General features: G+C 44.8%; 1 protein-coding gene across 1 annotated transcript; it reads left to right on the top strand.

Moving 5' to 3' along the window:
• The first annotated feature begins 2231 nt into the window (after nt 1–2231).
• Nucleotides 2232–16062, top strand: LOC115080442 (zinc finger protein 665-like). The gene is made up of 10 exons (XM_029584605.1): nt 2232–2505; nt 3870–3993; nt 5345–5459; nt 5593–5694; nt 5839–5946; nt 7135–7211; nt 8029–8155; nt 9064–9177; nt 9297–9398; nt 13471–16062. The coding sequence occupies exons 3-10, from the start codon at nt 5393–5395 to the stop codon at nt 15540–15542; spliced, it is 2769 nt and encodes a 922-aa protein (XP_029440465.1). The 5' UTR covers nt 2232–2505; nt 3870–3993; nt 5345–5392; the 3' UTR covers nt 15543–16062.
• Nucleotides 16063–17285: the final 1223 nt, after the last annotated feature.

The following is a 17285-nucleotide window of genomic DNA, read 5'->3' on the forward strand; positions in this document are numbered from 1 at the left end:
TTCTCTACATTGGCAGGTTTGAATTATTGGAGGATGTTGTTGTGTTAGCTGATTTGAAACATTCTCTACGTTGGCAGGTTTGAATTATTGGAGGATGTTGTTCTGTTAGCTGATTTGAAACATTCTCTATGTTGGCAGGTTTGAATTATTGGAGGATGTTGTTCTGTTAGCTGATTTGAAACATTCTCTATGTTGGCAGGTTTGAATTATTGGAGGATGTTGTTCTGTTAGCTGATTTGAAACATTCTCTATATTGGCAGGTTTGAATTATTGGAGGATGATGTTCTGTTAGCTGATTTGAAACATTCTCTACATTGGCAGGTTTGAATTATTGGAGGATGTTGTTCTGTTAGCTGATTTGAAACATTCTCTACATTGGCAGGTTTGAATTATTGGAGGATGTTGTTCTGTTAGCTGATTTGAAACATTCTCTTCTCCTCTTCCTGTTTTTCCCTCTTCTCTCGCCCCTTCTCTCTTCCTATCTGCTCCCTCTCCCCACCCTGGCTTTTTGTAATTTCCTCCTTCAGTTTTATTTTAAACCGGCATGATGCACCCACGAATGTCAATATATAAGAGCAAATAAACAAATATTGGGAGGTTTTTCCTATTATAATTGGTGGGCTCCCTTTCTTCATTTGCAGCATGGTAATGTTTCTGTTCATTGTTGCACTGTATGCAGAGCTTGGCTTGTTGGCAGTTTCCAGGTCAGTTTTTGGGTGCATGTTTCTATTTATACTTTTTTTTTATGGTCACTTGATTCTGGGTTTAGTGACTGCAGTTTCTGTGTAGGGATCCATAGCAGCCTGGCCTGTTCTGGTTTTTCTAATAAGGGGGAAGGGAGTGAAAGACATTTGTCTCTTCTCCTTTTTATAATGTTTTTGCATGAGAAAAAAACATATCACTTTCTATTCTATGTTGTCATCACTCTGGTGTATTTTAACTGAACATTAAAATGAATATTCAAGTGTTGTGTGAAAGGACCCTGGCAGATCAGGCTTGTGGCACTGGAGGACCAGCGCTACCTATCCCCGATTTAAATCTTGGCACCCCACTCTGGAAACTGTGCCTACCTCTGGTCTAGAAGATGTTCTACAGATTGCATCTCTGATCTGGGATGGACCACAGTGCCAGCAAGCCCTGGTCTCCATGCATGGCTTAAAGACCCCCACAATCTGAGATTCAAAGCTCACCGGGCTTTTCCACTGCTCTGTGTCTTAGGCGACATCAGAGATCATTGCTAAGGTTTCCACGGGGGCCACAAATTAATACAGAAACACAAAAAGCATGATGGCTGTCTAGTCGGACCATACACACCTTCTCAGCGCTACAATCCCTCCCACCCCCTCAGAGCTCCCCTGTGCTCGCCCCATGCCCTATTGAATTCAGATCCTGTCCTGGGCTCCCCCACCTCCACGGGGAGGCTGTTCCATGCATCCACCTCCCTCTCTGTAAAGAAATAGTTGTAGGTTATTCTCCATTCTTCCCCTTTTCACCCTCATCCTATAATCCAGAGTATCCTTCCCACTGAAAGAGGCCCACCTCCTGTGCACGGATACCTCGGAGGTATTCAAATATCTCTAGCATATCTTCTCTATCCCCTCTTTCCTCTAGGGTCCACCTGTTCAGATCTTTAAGTCTATCCCCGTATGCTTTACAACAAACACCACTGACCATTTTAGTAGCCACACTTTGGACAGACTCCACACAGTTTACATCACTTTGAAGGTGCACTCTCCAAAATTACAAATTTGTAGAAAAGATGTAACAGAACTTAACAGATTCCTGACATTTTTCTCCGGTCAGACACCCTTACAGCTATCTGTCATCTCTACAGAGCCACCTTAAGGAGGTGGGATCCTCCCAGCATGCAATGCAAGGAAGCCAGAAGGACTCTGCTGCTGAGGTCTGGGCAGGCTTTGCCCTTTTCTTCCTCTTGTGTCTGACTGCAGGGCTGCAAAGACTTGGAAGAAAAGCAGAAACTTTCTACCTCCCCAGGACTGGAAGTCCCTGCAAACCCCAAATCTGCAGAGGGGGAGAGGAGGGGCTTTATCCCAGACCCCCAGGAATCAGCTGCACCCCCTCCTCTCCTATTCATCTTTCTCAGCCTCTGAGCAGGGACAGGGACATCTCCAGCCTGAATCCCTCCCCGCAGCTGCAGAATTCAGAGGGAAATGTCTGCCCTGCTCTCTGATCAGGTAAGAGATTCTTCTCTCTCCCCCTGTATACAGGACACCCGCACTTAAAGGGAACCTTTTCCCTGTGCAGCTCCTGCAGCCTCCCCTCCTCACAGCACAGGGCAAAGATCTTTACCTACAAGGGAAGGTTTGAGTTCTGCTCCCCCTGAGATCAGCAGACTTTATCTGAGACCCCCAGGAATCAGCCGCGCCCCCTCCTCTCCTATTCATCTTTCTCAGCCTCTGAGCAGGGACAGGGAAATCTCCAGCCTGAATCCCTCCCCGCAGCTGCAGAATTCAGAGGGAAATGTCTGCCCTGCTCTCTGATCCGGTAAGAGATCCTTCTCTCTCCCCCTGTATACAGGACACCCGCACTTAAAGGGAAACCTTTCCTGTGCAGCTCCTGCAGCCTCCCCTCCTCACAGCACAGGGCAAAGATCTTTACCTACAAGGGAAGGTTTGAGTTCTGCTCCCCCTGAGATCAGCAGACTTTATCTGAGATCTGCAGGAATCAGCTGTGCCAGATAAGCAGCTCCTCCCTGATCCACCCATTGCCCACCCTGGATACAGCTATCTACTTAGCCTGATAAGTAGTGCTGAATATTGGCCTCCAAATATGTATAAATAAACAAATAAAATATAATAAATGTTATTACACACACATTATAATGAAGCTGGGGGCTGAGGGTGTCCTGTTTGCTGTTCCAGGCATCGGTCACGTTCAGGGACGTCGCTGCTTATTTCTACATCAGGGCTTCCCAAATCTTCCCTGGAGACCCCACAGCCAGTCGGCTTTTCAGGATATCCACAATGAATATGCATGAGATAAATTTGCATACCATGGAGACCCAAAATATACCATTTTATCTCCTGCATATTCATTGTGGACATCCAGAAAAGCTGCCTGGCTGTGGGGTCTTCTCTTTCCGGCCGTCTCAGTTCCTTCCCCTTGTTTAGCTTCCTCCTCCCAGCTGCTGATTCAGTGCATCAGAGGTTTCCCGTGTTTCTAAGAAAGCAGAAATCTCTACAGAATACTGGAGATTTAGCAGACCAGCGCACCCTTCATGCTATAATGTACCGGAGAGGTGTAATAAGACGTGCATTGAAGCTGGCACACACGGAAATCTGTCACTCCCGAGCTTACACTACTGCCTGGGGAGTTACAGTGCGGTAAATGCAACCTTTTATGAAAGAAGAATTTCTGTATCATTGTAACTTTGAGATTGGGGAGATTGAGGGCTCGGCCACGTGGGTGGGAGGGAGGTCGTGCCCCTCTCTGTCCTGTGCATGTGGGTCCCCAAGCTGGCGATCCCATGGCTTAGGTGGCGGATTTTATCTTCCCATTGGCTTCCCAATGAAGCTAATGGAAAGGTAAAACTTTACTTCACCTCTGAGGTGGAAGTAAAGCTTCATCTGTAAAACGTTGCTTTCCTGCACTGCAAGCAATTCCATCTGCAGGTCATTAGCATTTTCTGGCAGGCCAAGTGTGCAAAAATTAGCTCACTCCTGCACGTCCTGTTTAGCTCACGTTTTTCTGAGTGCTACAAAAGTAATTTTAACGCATAAGGAATAATGCTAAAAGGGAAGTCATCAGCTGTGCTAAGATGCACTCGGCTATGTAACACAGTTTATTGCCCGCACGTTATAGCGAAGCAGGAGGGAGAGGGGCTGAGGGTGTCCTGTTTGCTGTTCCAGGCATCTGTCACGTTCAGGGACGTCGCTGCTTATTTCCTGGAAGTGGAGTGGGACATTCTGGGAGAACGGCAGAAGGAGCTGTACAAGGTCATCGAGGAGATTCACGGCTTCCTCGTGTCACGGGGTAAGTCTGCCTTTTCTGTGTTGGTGCTGAAAAAATTCCACCTGCCAGGTCTCATAGGCACCTAAACTTTAGGGCTTGGCTCCCACTGTCATCCTGTCCAGCAGGAGCTGCTGCAACTCTGCAAATCCCAGTGCGAGGCATCACTGCTCACAGGCCCATCACAAGATGCTCCTCTGCGCTGTGAGATCAAACATCTGTTAAACGTAGGCCACCTGGATGCTGTCTCTTTTCTCAATAACATAACCTGGCACAGGGGACCCGGAGGAGGATTTACCGCTCTGATTTCCACCTGAGAATCAAACTTCCGATATGGTAGCTCTGTACTAGATAACTCGACTGCACGACATGGGACCCCTCCAAGTGGCGAGCAGATGTCGCAGGCCATTTCTCTTCTCACTGGCCTCTAGAGAGAGTTAGCTTTATAATCTCAGGACTTGGGTTTTCTGCTGTAAATCTCAGGGACTCCAGCTCTGAATTCCTTTCTAAGTTGTGCGGACAGTTGTCATAAGGCTTGAGACTGCACTGTTTAGCTGGGCAATATTGCTTAAGGCAGGACACGTGACAAAGGAGGATACAGAGCAAGGAGCGTACCCCAGTAATCTAGAGGGTTTCTCTGGTTAGATGCCTGCCTGTATTAATGCATTGAGGCTGATGAGGTCCTGGATGCACAGTTAGAGTAAGAAACCTCCTCGTTTACTCACATAAGGCAAGTGAACCAACGATGACTCTTAGCTAGAGCATGCTAGCTTGAATAATATGTAATCTTTGGTATCCAGGCTATTACATATATAGCGATGCTTAAAGCTGAGCATTAGATCACGTAGGAAACACGTCAGCTTATGCTTAGGTGCTAGTTACAAGGAGTTAATGAATATTAAGATACGGTATTGAATACTACCAGATGATTTGTTAGTTGCTTATTAGCATGATCCGTACAGCTTATAGAAGAACTACAACTGCGACACTGGCTCAGCACAGCTTCCTGATTTTGATGGAAACTTTTTTTTTTTCCCCAGTGCCTGCATCTGATAGGAAATAAAGGAAGTAGGATTGCAACCTGTTTCTGGTTCTTGTGTTAAAAGTATTTTTCTACAAATTCAGAGTAATACAGAGCTAAGAGGAGGAATTTCTCTAAAAACGGAGAGGCTTGGCACCTGCAGTGCCTCCACCTAGCAGGCTCATGAACAGAAATGATCCTCTTAATCAGACAGCAGCCTGCGGCTGTCTCTTATCAAACGCTGTCGTACCAATGCCCGCGGCTGCATAAGAACAGGAATCAGATGAAAGGCCCCCTCCCCCGGGGGTCTACAAGTACACATGGGAAATGTAATCTTACTGTTCTTATTGGCAGGTTATTCCATTGTGAACCCTGATGTGATATTCAGGATTAAGAAGGAAAATGAGAAATATTGCACTCAACCCTGTGAGTGGGAGGGGAAAAGAAACCATGAAGGACCCCAGCGACAGTAAGTAAATGTTCTGCATTTAAAGGAGATGGGGGCATTAACATCAAACGTTTAGAGATGTAAAATCCCTTTCCTAATATAACATCAGCAGGTGCTGGGTGACTCCTCCTAGCCAGGTTTGTTCTCATCCCAGGCCTTCCCATCGTAACGTCTGTGTTCTCACTGAGCGTTAAACAAGAGGAAGATCTGCCCTTCCTGGAGCCTCCTGAGTCAGAGATTCCCCCTCCTGTAACAGGCGAGTATCACATTCCTCCTGGGCCCTTCTTTTCTTAGCTCTGCACCCGTGGCAGTGCCTGTGAACACAGCAGAATTCGGAGCTCGCTTGCACTGCTGATACAGGCTCTGGCGTGACTTTCCCAAACATCTTTCCCCATCACAGGCTCCCTCGGTGTCAAACCGGACCTTTTCATCCGATTTAAGCAAGAGGGCATCAAGCCTGAGCCCCAGGAATGTGAGGAAGGAGGAGACCTGGCGATCCCAGGCGCAGGTGAGAGAGCTTGGAGTAAAGCTGGTGCTGGCTGCTCCTAACATTTCACAGGAGAAAGAGCAGACATGGCATGAATGGGACCTTAGAATCAAGAACCTTGACTTCTAACCTCTGTTGGGTGGAGACTTTGCTCTTTTTGCCATTATTTCTGCTTTCATCCAAATGCACTCAAGCCTCCTGATGTTTGAGGTAGTCTTGCAGATCTCTTTGGCCACCATCAGTTATGCAAGAGGAGGTGGCTTGAGTGCCTACGGATGGGAACAGCCAGCAGGGAAAGGGAGGTGCTATTGCCTCTGAGTCTTGGAGACCTCATTTGGACAGCTATGCACAGATCTGGAGACTGCACCTTCAATAAGAGATTCAATCAAATCGAGTCGGTCCAGAGGGCAGCAAGTAAAAATGACCATAGGTCTTCATCATAGGGGCAGAGACTTAAAGATCTAAACGTAGCCCCTGGGAGACAGGACAGAGTCCTTGAAATAGCTCCAAGGAATACATGGCCGGAAGGAAGGGAGGCTGTGGAAGGAGGGTGAAAGAGGGGGGAGCTGCCCATGGAGGTGGCAGAGAGGATTTCTGAGGGAGAGGAAGGGGCTCTGAAGCTGAGCAGGATGGGCCAGGAGGTCTCTCGCTGGATGAATCCAGGGTTACAGGACCAGATCTCCCGGGGACGTCAGAAGCTGCACTGGCAAGGAATTCATTTAAAATCCTAAATATTTGCCGGAGCGACTTGAATGGAAGGTTCTGGTGAGCGTTTTCTGCCTGCTCCTTCTCCCTTCTGACAGACGTTATCTGCAAACTTCCAGGCCATCTTTCTCCTGCTTTGATCCTAAAGTCCGGAATTCGATTCCCAGGGAAATAAGGTTGGGGAGCGTCTGTCTTGCTGTCAGAAAGGTGTCCAGAGCCAGGTCCTGTAGCTCCCTACGTGTCTCTGCACTAGAGACAAATGTTACTGCGTATTTACTGCTCCTTTCTCTTTGATTGCTGCTTGGTTTGCCGGGTTTCTAAGTTTTGTTTTATTCCTCTGTTGTGAATTATCTGTTTGTCTAGTTTCAGAGTTGTATGTGTGTCGTGCTTTTAATTCTCGTTCCTGCTGTTTTATTCTTGCACGCTGCCTGGAGTCTTCCAGAATTAGGAGACTGACAAATAGAATGAAAGAAATAAAAATACATTTTCCCATTTTTCTAACAGGCACTCGGGGTTACCCCACAGCTGAGATCCTGAGAATGGAAGAGCCTCAGGTCAGTGAGCAGCTGGAGGGAGGAGCGGTGAGCCAAATATTCCTTTGTCATGAAACACGTCCTGCAGGTCCTCACATGAGCCTCTGATGGGCAGGGCCGAGGGGTCCTTAAAGTGAAGGAATAGAGGCCCCTAATGTGCATAAACCTGGGGGGGGGGATCTATTTAGGCTCCTGAGGCACCTAGAGCTGGAAATCAGCAGCGAGTGCCTCACTTCATTCCCTCGCACTGGGTCTGCCTTTGTCCAAACTCACTTAAGTAGCTCAAATGTACACGCTCATAGACGGTTACGTTTTCACTTGAAAAGTCTACATCTCTGGTCATTTCATTATCAAACTCAGTATGTTTACAAACGTTCTCTCAGTGCAAGTGAACTCAGAATTATACTTTGTTCATCGGCACTGCAACCAAGCCAGAGGGGGTGCTGCTGTGCTGATCATCATTAGAAATTCCTTGTAGGGATTTGATTATTTTAATTGATTTCCTATGTAAAGCAGTAGAAACGCTCACCTCTCCTTAACACATAGTACTCAGTCTCACTTTCTCGCACATTTGCAAGTGTATATGCTTTCACACTCAAACACGAGTACACCCTCTCATACATAACACATACAAACACACTTTATTTCTGACACACTCCCTCACACTCTCCTCCGCTAGCCCAACTTATCACTCTCAGCTTTCCTGCCTTTAGACACCAACCCACCAATGTCTCTCCCTCCCCCGTCTTCATGATATAATCTACTCGAGAGCTAATCTCTCTGCAAGAGGACGTTTATTGCACGCACATTATAATGAAGCTGGAGGGAGAGGGGCTGGCTGAGGGTGTCCTGTTTGCTGTTCCAGGCATCGGTCACATTCAGGGACGTCGCTGCTTATTTCTGGGAAGCAGAGTGGGACATTCTGGGAGAACGGCAGAAGGAGCTGTACAGGAAGGTCATCGAGGAGATTCACGGCGTCCTCATGTCACTGGGTAAATCTGTCTTTTCTGTTTATTGCCCGCAGACACATTGCAGGATATGAGCTGGGAAAATCCTGGGTATTGAGTCCTATGGGCATCTAAAATTCAGGACCTGGCTCCTGATCTCATTCCAAGCCCAACAGGAGCTGCTGTGACTCTCCAGAGCCCAGTGAGACTCCACTGCTGCAGACCTGGCACGAGATGCTGCTCTGGGTTGTAAGAGAAGACTTTAATGTGAAACTAGAGACTGGAATCTGTCTCTTTTCTCTACACAATGCTGGCACAGGGGAACAGGAAGGAGGATTTACCTCTCTGATTCCCACTTTAGAAATGCAAGTTCTGATAAGTTAGCTCTGCACTCGATAGCTCTTCAATGTGTGTCCCCTCCAAAGGGAAACCCGCTGTCACAGCTCTAACATCCCCTGTCTCCCCATCACCGGCCTCTAGTTAGAGTAACATTTCTATCTCCAGACGTGGGTTTTCCTTCTCGAATGTCCTAATCAGAAGCTGGGTCTCCTCCTCTCCAGGAGGGCACAGGCTGGCTGAGAGGATTGGCTCCTGCAGTGCCTGCACCTAGGAGATTCATGAATAGAAATGACAAGTGGCATCCTGACAGGCAAATACCCTCCCAAAGATATACACAGGCAGGAAACAGATCCCACCCCACCCCAGGGGCACTAAAAATACAAATGTTCAGTGGCCTGCAGATGAACGCCTCCCTGGGGTACTGGGAGTGTGTGTGACAGGTTCATTCATGAGCTCCGCACCTCGGCTTGAAGTCTGCAGAATCCCTTTTACATAATCAAGCCCCGGGCTCATTTTCAAAAGGAAATTTATAGGCACACTCAATGGGGCTTTATGCATTTAAAATGCTTAGAAAATCAAGCCCTTAAAATGTAATTTTCTGTTTTTATTGCCAGGGTATTTAATTCTGAATCCTGATTTGATATTCAAGATTAAGAAGGAAGATGAGAAATATTTCCCTCAACCCTGTGAGCTGGAGGGAAAAGAAACCATGAAGGACCCCAGTGAGAGTAAGTAAATGTTCTGCATTTAAAGGGCTTTCAGTTTTCAGACCTAAAATTCCTTTCCTAATATAATATCAGCAGGTCCTGGGTGACTCCTTCTAGCCAGGTTTGTTTTCTCATCCCAGGCCTTCCGGTCGTAACGTCTGCATTCTCACTGAGCGTTAAACAAGAGGAAGATCTGCCCTCCACGGAGCCTCCCGAATCAGAGATTCCCCCTCCTGTAACAGGCGAGTATCCAACTCCTGGACACCGTTAATAAGATCAGCCATTTTGTATTTTGGCACCGGTGGGGTAAGAAGCTGTTACCCCCTCTTGCTCCCAGAGTCTGTTTCCCTTCTTCAGATGGATTAAACTGCCTGATGGGGACTGCACCTGTTGGAGGTGGGGATCCCGGGCAGGGAGGAGGGCATCAGACTGGCAAGGACTTGCATCCTGCACTATCCTGGGGTTGTTGTCAGGGATGGTGGGTGTGGAGAGGCCTCTGCATTGTTGGAAAGGGGGGGAACCATTCCCAGTGAGGAAAGTGTATGGAAGCAGCCAGTCTGCCCCCTCTTTCCTCCTGGCTGTTTCCCAGCCCGTGGCCGTTCCTTTCCTTGAGCGGAAAGACATTGGCAGGCTTTTGTTTGCCAGCGCTGCTCGCGGCTGGCACGGATTATGCCTCACAAGGATCCCTCACACACACCTGGCACAATTTAAAACCTCCCTACATCTATATAGTGACAAACTTAACATGACAAAACGAGACTTCTATGCCAACAAAATACACCAATTCCAATACAACCCTAAAGTACTATATGATTACGTTAACTCACTTACCAAGATGGCTGCCCCCGACATCCCTGACGTAGTAGCCAAATCCAAATGTGAAGATCTAGCCACCTTCTTCCAAACAAAAGTAGACAAGTTACTTTCAAAGTTCACCCCTTGTGCCAATCCCATCAACATTGTCGAACCCGATTTCATCAATACAAAGACTTGCAACAATACTACTGTTCTCTCCTCCCTAGACTGCACCTCAACATTAGAAATAGAAACCTTTATCAAGAAAGCCAAACCTTCCACTCACCCATCTGACACCATACCCACAAAACATCTCCTCACAATACCCAATATTATTGCTAAACCATTAACAAATATCATTAACCTCTCCATTAACTTGGGACAGGTACCTCTCCCCTTGAAACAGGCTATTGTCAAACCCAAACTTGACCCCTCTGATCTAGCCAACTATCGCCCTATTTCCAATCTTCCATTTATTGCTAAACTCCTTGAAAAAACTGTTAACAAGCAACTCACAGAATACCTTGAAGACAATCACATCCTTGCCCCCGCACAATACGGCTTTCGGAAATCTCATAGTACTGAGACTCTTTTACTCTCCCTAACAGACCACATTATTAAAGGATTTGAGAGAGGACAATCATACATACTTGTCTTCCTTGACATCTCCTCCGCATTTGACACAGTCAGCCATCCCATTCTCCTACAGCGGTTGACTGAAATAGGCATTACAGGTGTTGCCCACAACTGGTTCAATTCATCTCAGCAATAGAGATTACAAAATTCAACTAGGCAATCATGTTTCCAAGGCTATCCCCCTTAATCAAGGTGTCCCTCAAGGTTCATCCCTCTCTTCAACCCTCTTCAATATTTACATCCTACCCCTCTGTCACTTCCTATCCAGCCTAAATCTCCCACACTACATATATGCTGACAATGTTCAGCTCCTCATACCCATCACTGACTCTATTTCTAAAACCATGGATTTCTGGAACGATACTCTCCAATCCATAAACAATCTCCTTTCTTCCATCCACCTAGCTCTAAACACTACTAAAACTGAAATCATGCTCATCTCACCCCTTAACCACTCGATCCTTCCCCCTCTTTCACAGTTCCAATTTGCACAACAAGTCCGTGATCTGGGTATCATTCTCGATGGGCACTTCACACTGAAGAAATTTATCAACAACATACTAAAAGATGGCTTCTTTAAACTTCATACACTAAAAAAACTAAAACCCTTACTACACCCCCCGATTTCCAAACAGTGCTCCAAACCACCATCTTCGCCAAAACAGACTACTGCAACTCCCTTCTCCTCGGCCTTCCTAACAACGCCATTCACCCCATTCAAATTTTACAAAACACAACAGCCCGAATCTTGACCAACCTACGCAGACATGACCATATTACACCTGTTCTAAAAGATCTACATTGGCTCCCAATAGCTTCCCGTATACAATATAAGACTCTCTCTCATCCAAAGGCTTTATACAATCCTGAAATGAACTGGTTTAATGAGTCCTTCCGCTTACACCAGTCTAATAAGCCTACTAGACACGCACATCTCACAACTATGCCCATCCCTTCCCCTAAACTCTACAAACTAACATCTACCAGAGCCTGTGCAATATCGATAGCCGGGCTGACCCTTTGGAACACAATGCCAGCTGAACTACGGCAAGAGGAATGCCTCAAATCGTTCAAGCGGAAACTCAAGGCCTGGCTCTTCGCCAAGGCATACACCTAATTTCTCCCTTCCTCTCCTCTGCCCCCCTCTTCTGGCCCTCACTTCACCCTTCTCCTACCTTTTTCTCTCCCCCCTCACCTCGTTCCCTTCCCTCTGCTCGCCACTCCCCCTCTCCTCCTAGCACTCCTAAATTGCTTATCTCTTAGTGTCTTCCTTTTGTACATATGTATATATTTACAAACCTCGTTGATTATTTAATGCAAATTTCCCCTTGTTGTTCACACCCTCATTTATTCATTTGTTAACTTGTTTTATTTGTTCAATGTAAAGCGCCATGCCTGGTGTTTGTTTTGTGTTACACTGTAAACCAATGTGATATCCTGAATGAATGTCAGTATATAAAAATTTTAAATAAAATAAATGCCCACCCGGTCACAAGGTGTAAAGTCTGAGCTGCTTACAGTGGGGCGAGATGGGGCTCGTTAGTTTGCCCCCAGTAAGGGACACGGATGTTTCTGCCGGCAGGGAAGCCTGAGTTGGAAGGGCTGTTCTACGTTAACGCTCCCTTGGATCTCAAAAGGTTGCCGAGCTTCCAGGGTCGGCCCTCCCACCGTGCATAACAATCCCTGTGCTCCGACTGCCACAATCTCAGGCACCACTCACCCTTCATCCCCGGCTGCTTTCTCCCACCCCAGATCCATGCTCGCCCCACCCGCCTCCCATTCATTCTCAGGCTCCCCCATTCATATTGCCAGTGCTTCTGTTGCCCCTTTCTCTCCCTCCCGCATGGTTCACAGTAAGAAGCTGTTTGAGCCCCGTGGTAATCTTAGCTTTCCAGGCAGCCTCGCACTGTACCAGGGAGGGGAGAGGCACCAGCTCTACTCTTCAGCCTGAGCTGGGCCACGGGGAGGGAAAACACTGGGAGCTGATTCATGGTTTTGTCTTTGGCCTGGATCAATTGGGGAGGGACAGTGACATGATTTTTTCATCCCTGCAGGCCAAGTCACGGGTAGGGGCAGCAGTCTGATATCCGAGGCTGGTGTTCTTCTCGCCTCCCCTGCCTCAGCCCAACAATTTCTGGGTCCGTGGGCTGGCCCAGCATTACAGCACCTCTAGGGCAGAGGTCACATTGGCCATAGGCTAGCGGTGCCTCTGACAGAGGGTCATTAACTCTTCCACCAAGAGGGGTACATGTTCACAGAATTCCCATCATCTCTTTTACCCAAATGCTGCTTTTTAAGTCAATATCCAGGACTATTTAAAAGCTGAAGACATTTCCCATTTTTGTAACAGGCAGCCGAGGTTACAGTCCTGATCCCACCATACAGACCCTGAAAATAGAAGAGCTTCATGTCAGCGACCAACTGGAGGGAGGAGAGGAGGATACAGATAGCAAGAGCAGTGCGCAAAGAATTCATTTATAAGAAAATGCTTGCCATGGAGTATTTAAAACTTTACAGATAGCGGCTAAACATTTTTACTAGCTTGGAGTTACATTTTATTAGTAGGTCATTAGGAATCGGTTGCTTTAGGCTGACAGCTCTGAGGTTCAGGGACCCAGGTCCAGAGTGAATCAGCAGTGGCTGTAATCAGAGAGAAGGGAAACACTGGATAGACGGGAGGTGAGGATGAGATCAGACATGGTCTGTTTCCCTCTGCTCACTTGCTATTACCTGTCTGCCAGCAGCAGCTCTTCCTGGTATGTGTCATATGCAGCCTTAGACAAGCAAATGTCTTTAAATCATCATATGGAGATATAGATGGGGTGATATGTCCTTCTCCTTGCCTATATAATTAGTGATCATACTCTGATCTTTATCCCACAGATGATGGATTCAGGAACAATAGTGAGAGGCAGGGAATGTGCGATGGAGAGCAGAGGGAGGAATGGAAACTGAGGGACCCAGCCAGAGACTGCAACGATCCTTCAGCTGATTGTGAAGGAGGAAGCAGGAGAGGAACAGCACCCAGGGTGAAAGAAAAAGCCCCAAAAAGGAGTTTAAACCTGTGTCCTGTACAAGAGGGAAATTCCAGCCAGCGCCCGCATCTTGTGCAAGCTCAGAGACTCAGTGATGGAGAGAGATCATTTAAAAATGATGAGAGTAGGGCAAACTTCACCACACACTCACATTCTATTGGGCACCAAGAAAAGATTGAATGTGGGAACAGCTTCACGGAGAAGTCAAGTCCCCCATACATCCATGAATGTCAAAGCAGGGAGAAAAAAATGATAGGTACTGAAGGTGAGATAAGCACCCCTAAGAAAACAAAACTTACAGCACATAGAAAAAGTCAAATGGAAAAGACACCATTAACATGTACTTGGTGTGAAAAATGCTTTGTCTACAGAGCTGAGCTGAAAAGCCATGTAAAAATACACAAAGGAGAAAGAACAGTGCTATGTACTGCAGGTGAAATCAAGTTTAATAGGAAGTCAAATGTCACAGCACATAAAACGTTTCCCAAAACAGACAAACTGTACAAGTGTTCTGAATGTGAAAAATGTTTTCCATATATATCACAGCTTACAATTCATGAAAATGTTCACAAAGGACAAAAACCATTTAAATGCTCTGAATGCGATAAAAGTTTCCGACAAAAATCTAAACTAAGAATACATGAAAGAATCCACACTGGAGAAAAACCATTTAAATGTTCTGAATGTGACAGAAGCTGCAGTAATAAATCTGATCTAAAAAAACATGAAAGAATACACACTGGAGAGAAAGCATTTAAATGTTCTGAATGTGATAAAAGATTTAGACGAAAATCTAACCTAACAATACACGAAAGAATGCACACTGGAGCAAAACCATATAAATGTTCTGAATGCGATAAATGTTTTAGCCAGAAAAGCTTTCTGCAACGCCATGAAATAACACACACGGGAGATAAATCCTTTAAATGTTCAGAGTGTGATAAAAGTTTCTATATGAAATATAACCTAAGAATTCATGAAAGAATGCACACTGGAGCAAAACCATATAAATGTTCTGAATGTGATAAGTGTTTCAGTCAGAAAAGCCACCTGCATCGCCATAAAATAACGCATACGGGAGATAAACCATTTAAATGTTCTGAATGTGATAAATGTTTTAGTAACAAAGACAGCCTGCGTGTGCATGAAATGATACACACAGGAGAAAAACCATTTCCATGTTCTGAATGTGATAAAATTTTCAGTCACAAATGCAATTTACGTGTGCACAAAATGATTCATAGGGGTGAAAAACCATTTATGTGTTCTGAGTGTGGTAAAAGCTTCAATAATACATCCCATCTAAGAATACATGAAAGAATACACACTGGAGAGAAACCATTTCAGTGTCCTGAATGTGGTAAAAGCTTCAGTAATACATCCGATCTAAGAACACATAAAAGAATGCATACCGGAGAGAAACCATTTAAATGTTCTGAATGTGATAAATATTTCAGTCAGAAAAAATTCTTGAAATGCCATGAAATAACTCACAAGGGAGATAAACCATTTAAATGTTCTGAATGTGATAAATGTTTCAGTCGCAAAGATAGATTGCAAGTGCACAAAACGATACATACAGGAGAAAAACCATTTACATGTTCTGAATGCGATAAAAGCTTCAAGAAGAAATCTAATTTAAGGGTGCATGAAAAAATCCATACTGGTGAGAAACCATTTAAATGTTCTGAATGTATTAAAAGCTTCAGTAAAAATTCTTACCTAAGAATACATAAAAGAATACATACTGGTGAGAAACCATATAAATGTTCTGATTGTGATAAATGTTTCAGTCAGAAAAACCACCTGAAATGCCATGAAAATACCCACAAGGGAGATAAACCGTTTAAATGTTCTGAATGTGATAAATGTTTCAGTCGCAAAGACAGACTACAGTTGCACAAAATGATACACACATGAAAGAAACCATTTTGTCATGTTCTGAATGTGATTATCATTTTAGTCAGAAAGGCAAACTGCAAATGTATGAAATGACCCACAAGGTACAAATAGAGGTGAAAGAGGAATGTTTAATGAAGAAAATGGATTAAATTTCTCTTACCAGGTCTTGCTGAGTACCTTTATATTGTGACCCCCATGGTATAATAGTTAACCATATATGATCTAGGTGACTGCTAATCCTGAAATATGAAAGGAATACAAATAAAAATTTATACAGGCTGTATGTCATCCAGGAAAAAAGGTGCCCACTTTTATCCTAAGCACTAGGGCTGAATATTCAGCTGAAGATGATTACCCTGGTTTAGCTATAGGTCATTGTGGACCCATTACAGCAATAAACAGACCACAAACTCTAATTAATAGAGTAAGAGGATTACTTACAGTTAAATGGACTCCTAATGATTACAAGGAGATAATGAACTGCTAGTTTTATGCCACAAAACCCTGTATTTATGTTAAACATTTAATTGAAAACCAATAAATAGTTACAAACAAAATGTGTTGTACAAGTATTCATCATCAACAAATGTTTATGGTTAATTTTGAAACTTAACCCCCAATTCCCCTGAAAGTCACTGCCCTCCTAACTTTAACATCACTGCCTATATACCCTCCATGTATACCTTCAGCACATGAAGACGTAAAGTGAATCAGAGCACCCAAAACTTCTTCTATTGTTGATGCTCACTCTTCATTAATAGACCAAGTGAAAGCAGTTCATACATTGTTCATTAAATGTGAAATTATATGTTAATGGTTCAAAACTAAACTGCAGGCCTGTGAAGAAAGGCTTTCAGATGGTTTCCCCGAATGCACAGAAAAGAATGCCCATTGTAGGAAATTAGCTTTAGAAGCCATATTTTCCATTTACATATTATTATGGCGTGAATTACGCCATTGCCAAAAGGAAGGTGGAACCTCCTCTCACCATACTGTGTCCAGGCCAAACTTGATCTCCCCTTTTAAGACTTAAAGAGGCCACATCAAAAAGCGCCAACTCTGCTGAACAAAGAATATGATGATGATCAATTATATCACCAACATAACCAAGACTTCTATGCCAAAAACATTTGGAGCTTAAGACTCCAAAAAGTGTATAAACGTAGCAGGTTGATTATGACACTTCACTAAACAACAACTTAGCTCAGTGCACATGCGCCTTTGAGATATGTGCCCTGTGTAAGAATTTAAATTGCATCTCTCTGAGAAACATAATACCAGATAAGTCTTTCAATGTTTTGAAACCTCCCAATAACATGTTTGGCGTTAATGAGAAATCCTCTTCCTTTAGCCAATAGTTCACTGTAGTGTCTTTTCCTCTGCTCGCACCTTCATTGCATAGTCAGTTCCATAGGATCCAGCAGTGATCTACAGACACAGGGTTGGAGGGATGCTGATGACGTCTTCTGAGGCCAGATGCATGTGAATATTCTCACTGCTCGTAATGAGATTCATCAGTGGACATTTGCTGAACAATACCTGCTTCATGACTGGTTTAGATACAAAAGTCATAGTGCCGCTGGATATCCACGGACATAGCCAACTAAGTTATAGCTTTAAATATCTACCTCCTAGAGAAAAGGTGCAGAGGAGAGCAACAAACAATGATAAAGGAGATAGAACAACTCTACTTTGATGAGAGGCTATGCAGGCTATGGATTTTCAGCTTGGAAAAGAGACATAAGAAATGATATCCTAGAA

Source organism: Rhinatrema bivittatum, chromosome 19 (assembly GCF_901001135.1).
Source record: "Rhinatrema bivittatum chromosome 19, aRhiBiv1.1, whole genome shotgun sequence".
In the NCBI taxonomy this organism is placed as follows: Eukaryota; Metazoa; Chordata; class Amphibia; order Gymnophiona; family Rhinatrematidae; genus Rhinatrema; species Rhinatrema bivittatum.

Bases quoted from the DNA above. Each gene is read 5' to 3' on its own strand.
- LOC115080442 (XM_029584605.1), top strand. From the start codon at position 5,393: ATGAGAAATATTGCACTCAACCCTGTGAGTGGGAGGGGAAAAGAAACC. The intron at 9,178-9,296 runs GTAAGTAAATGT...TTCTCATCCCAG, and splicing joins CATGAAGGACCCCAGTGAGA to GCCTTCCGGTCGTAACGTCT. The intron at 9,399-13,470 runs GCGAGTATCCAA...TTTATCCCACAG, and splicing joins GATTCCCCCTCCTGTAACAG to ATGATGGATTCAGGAACAAT.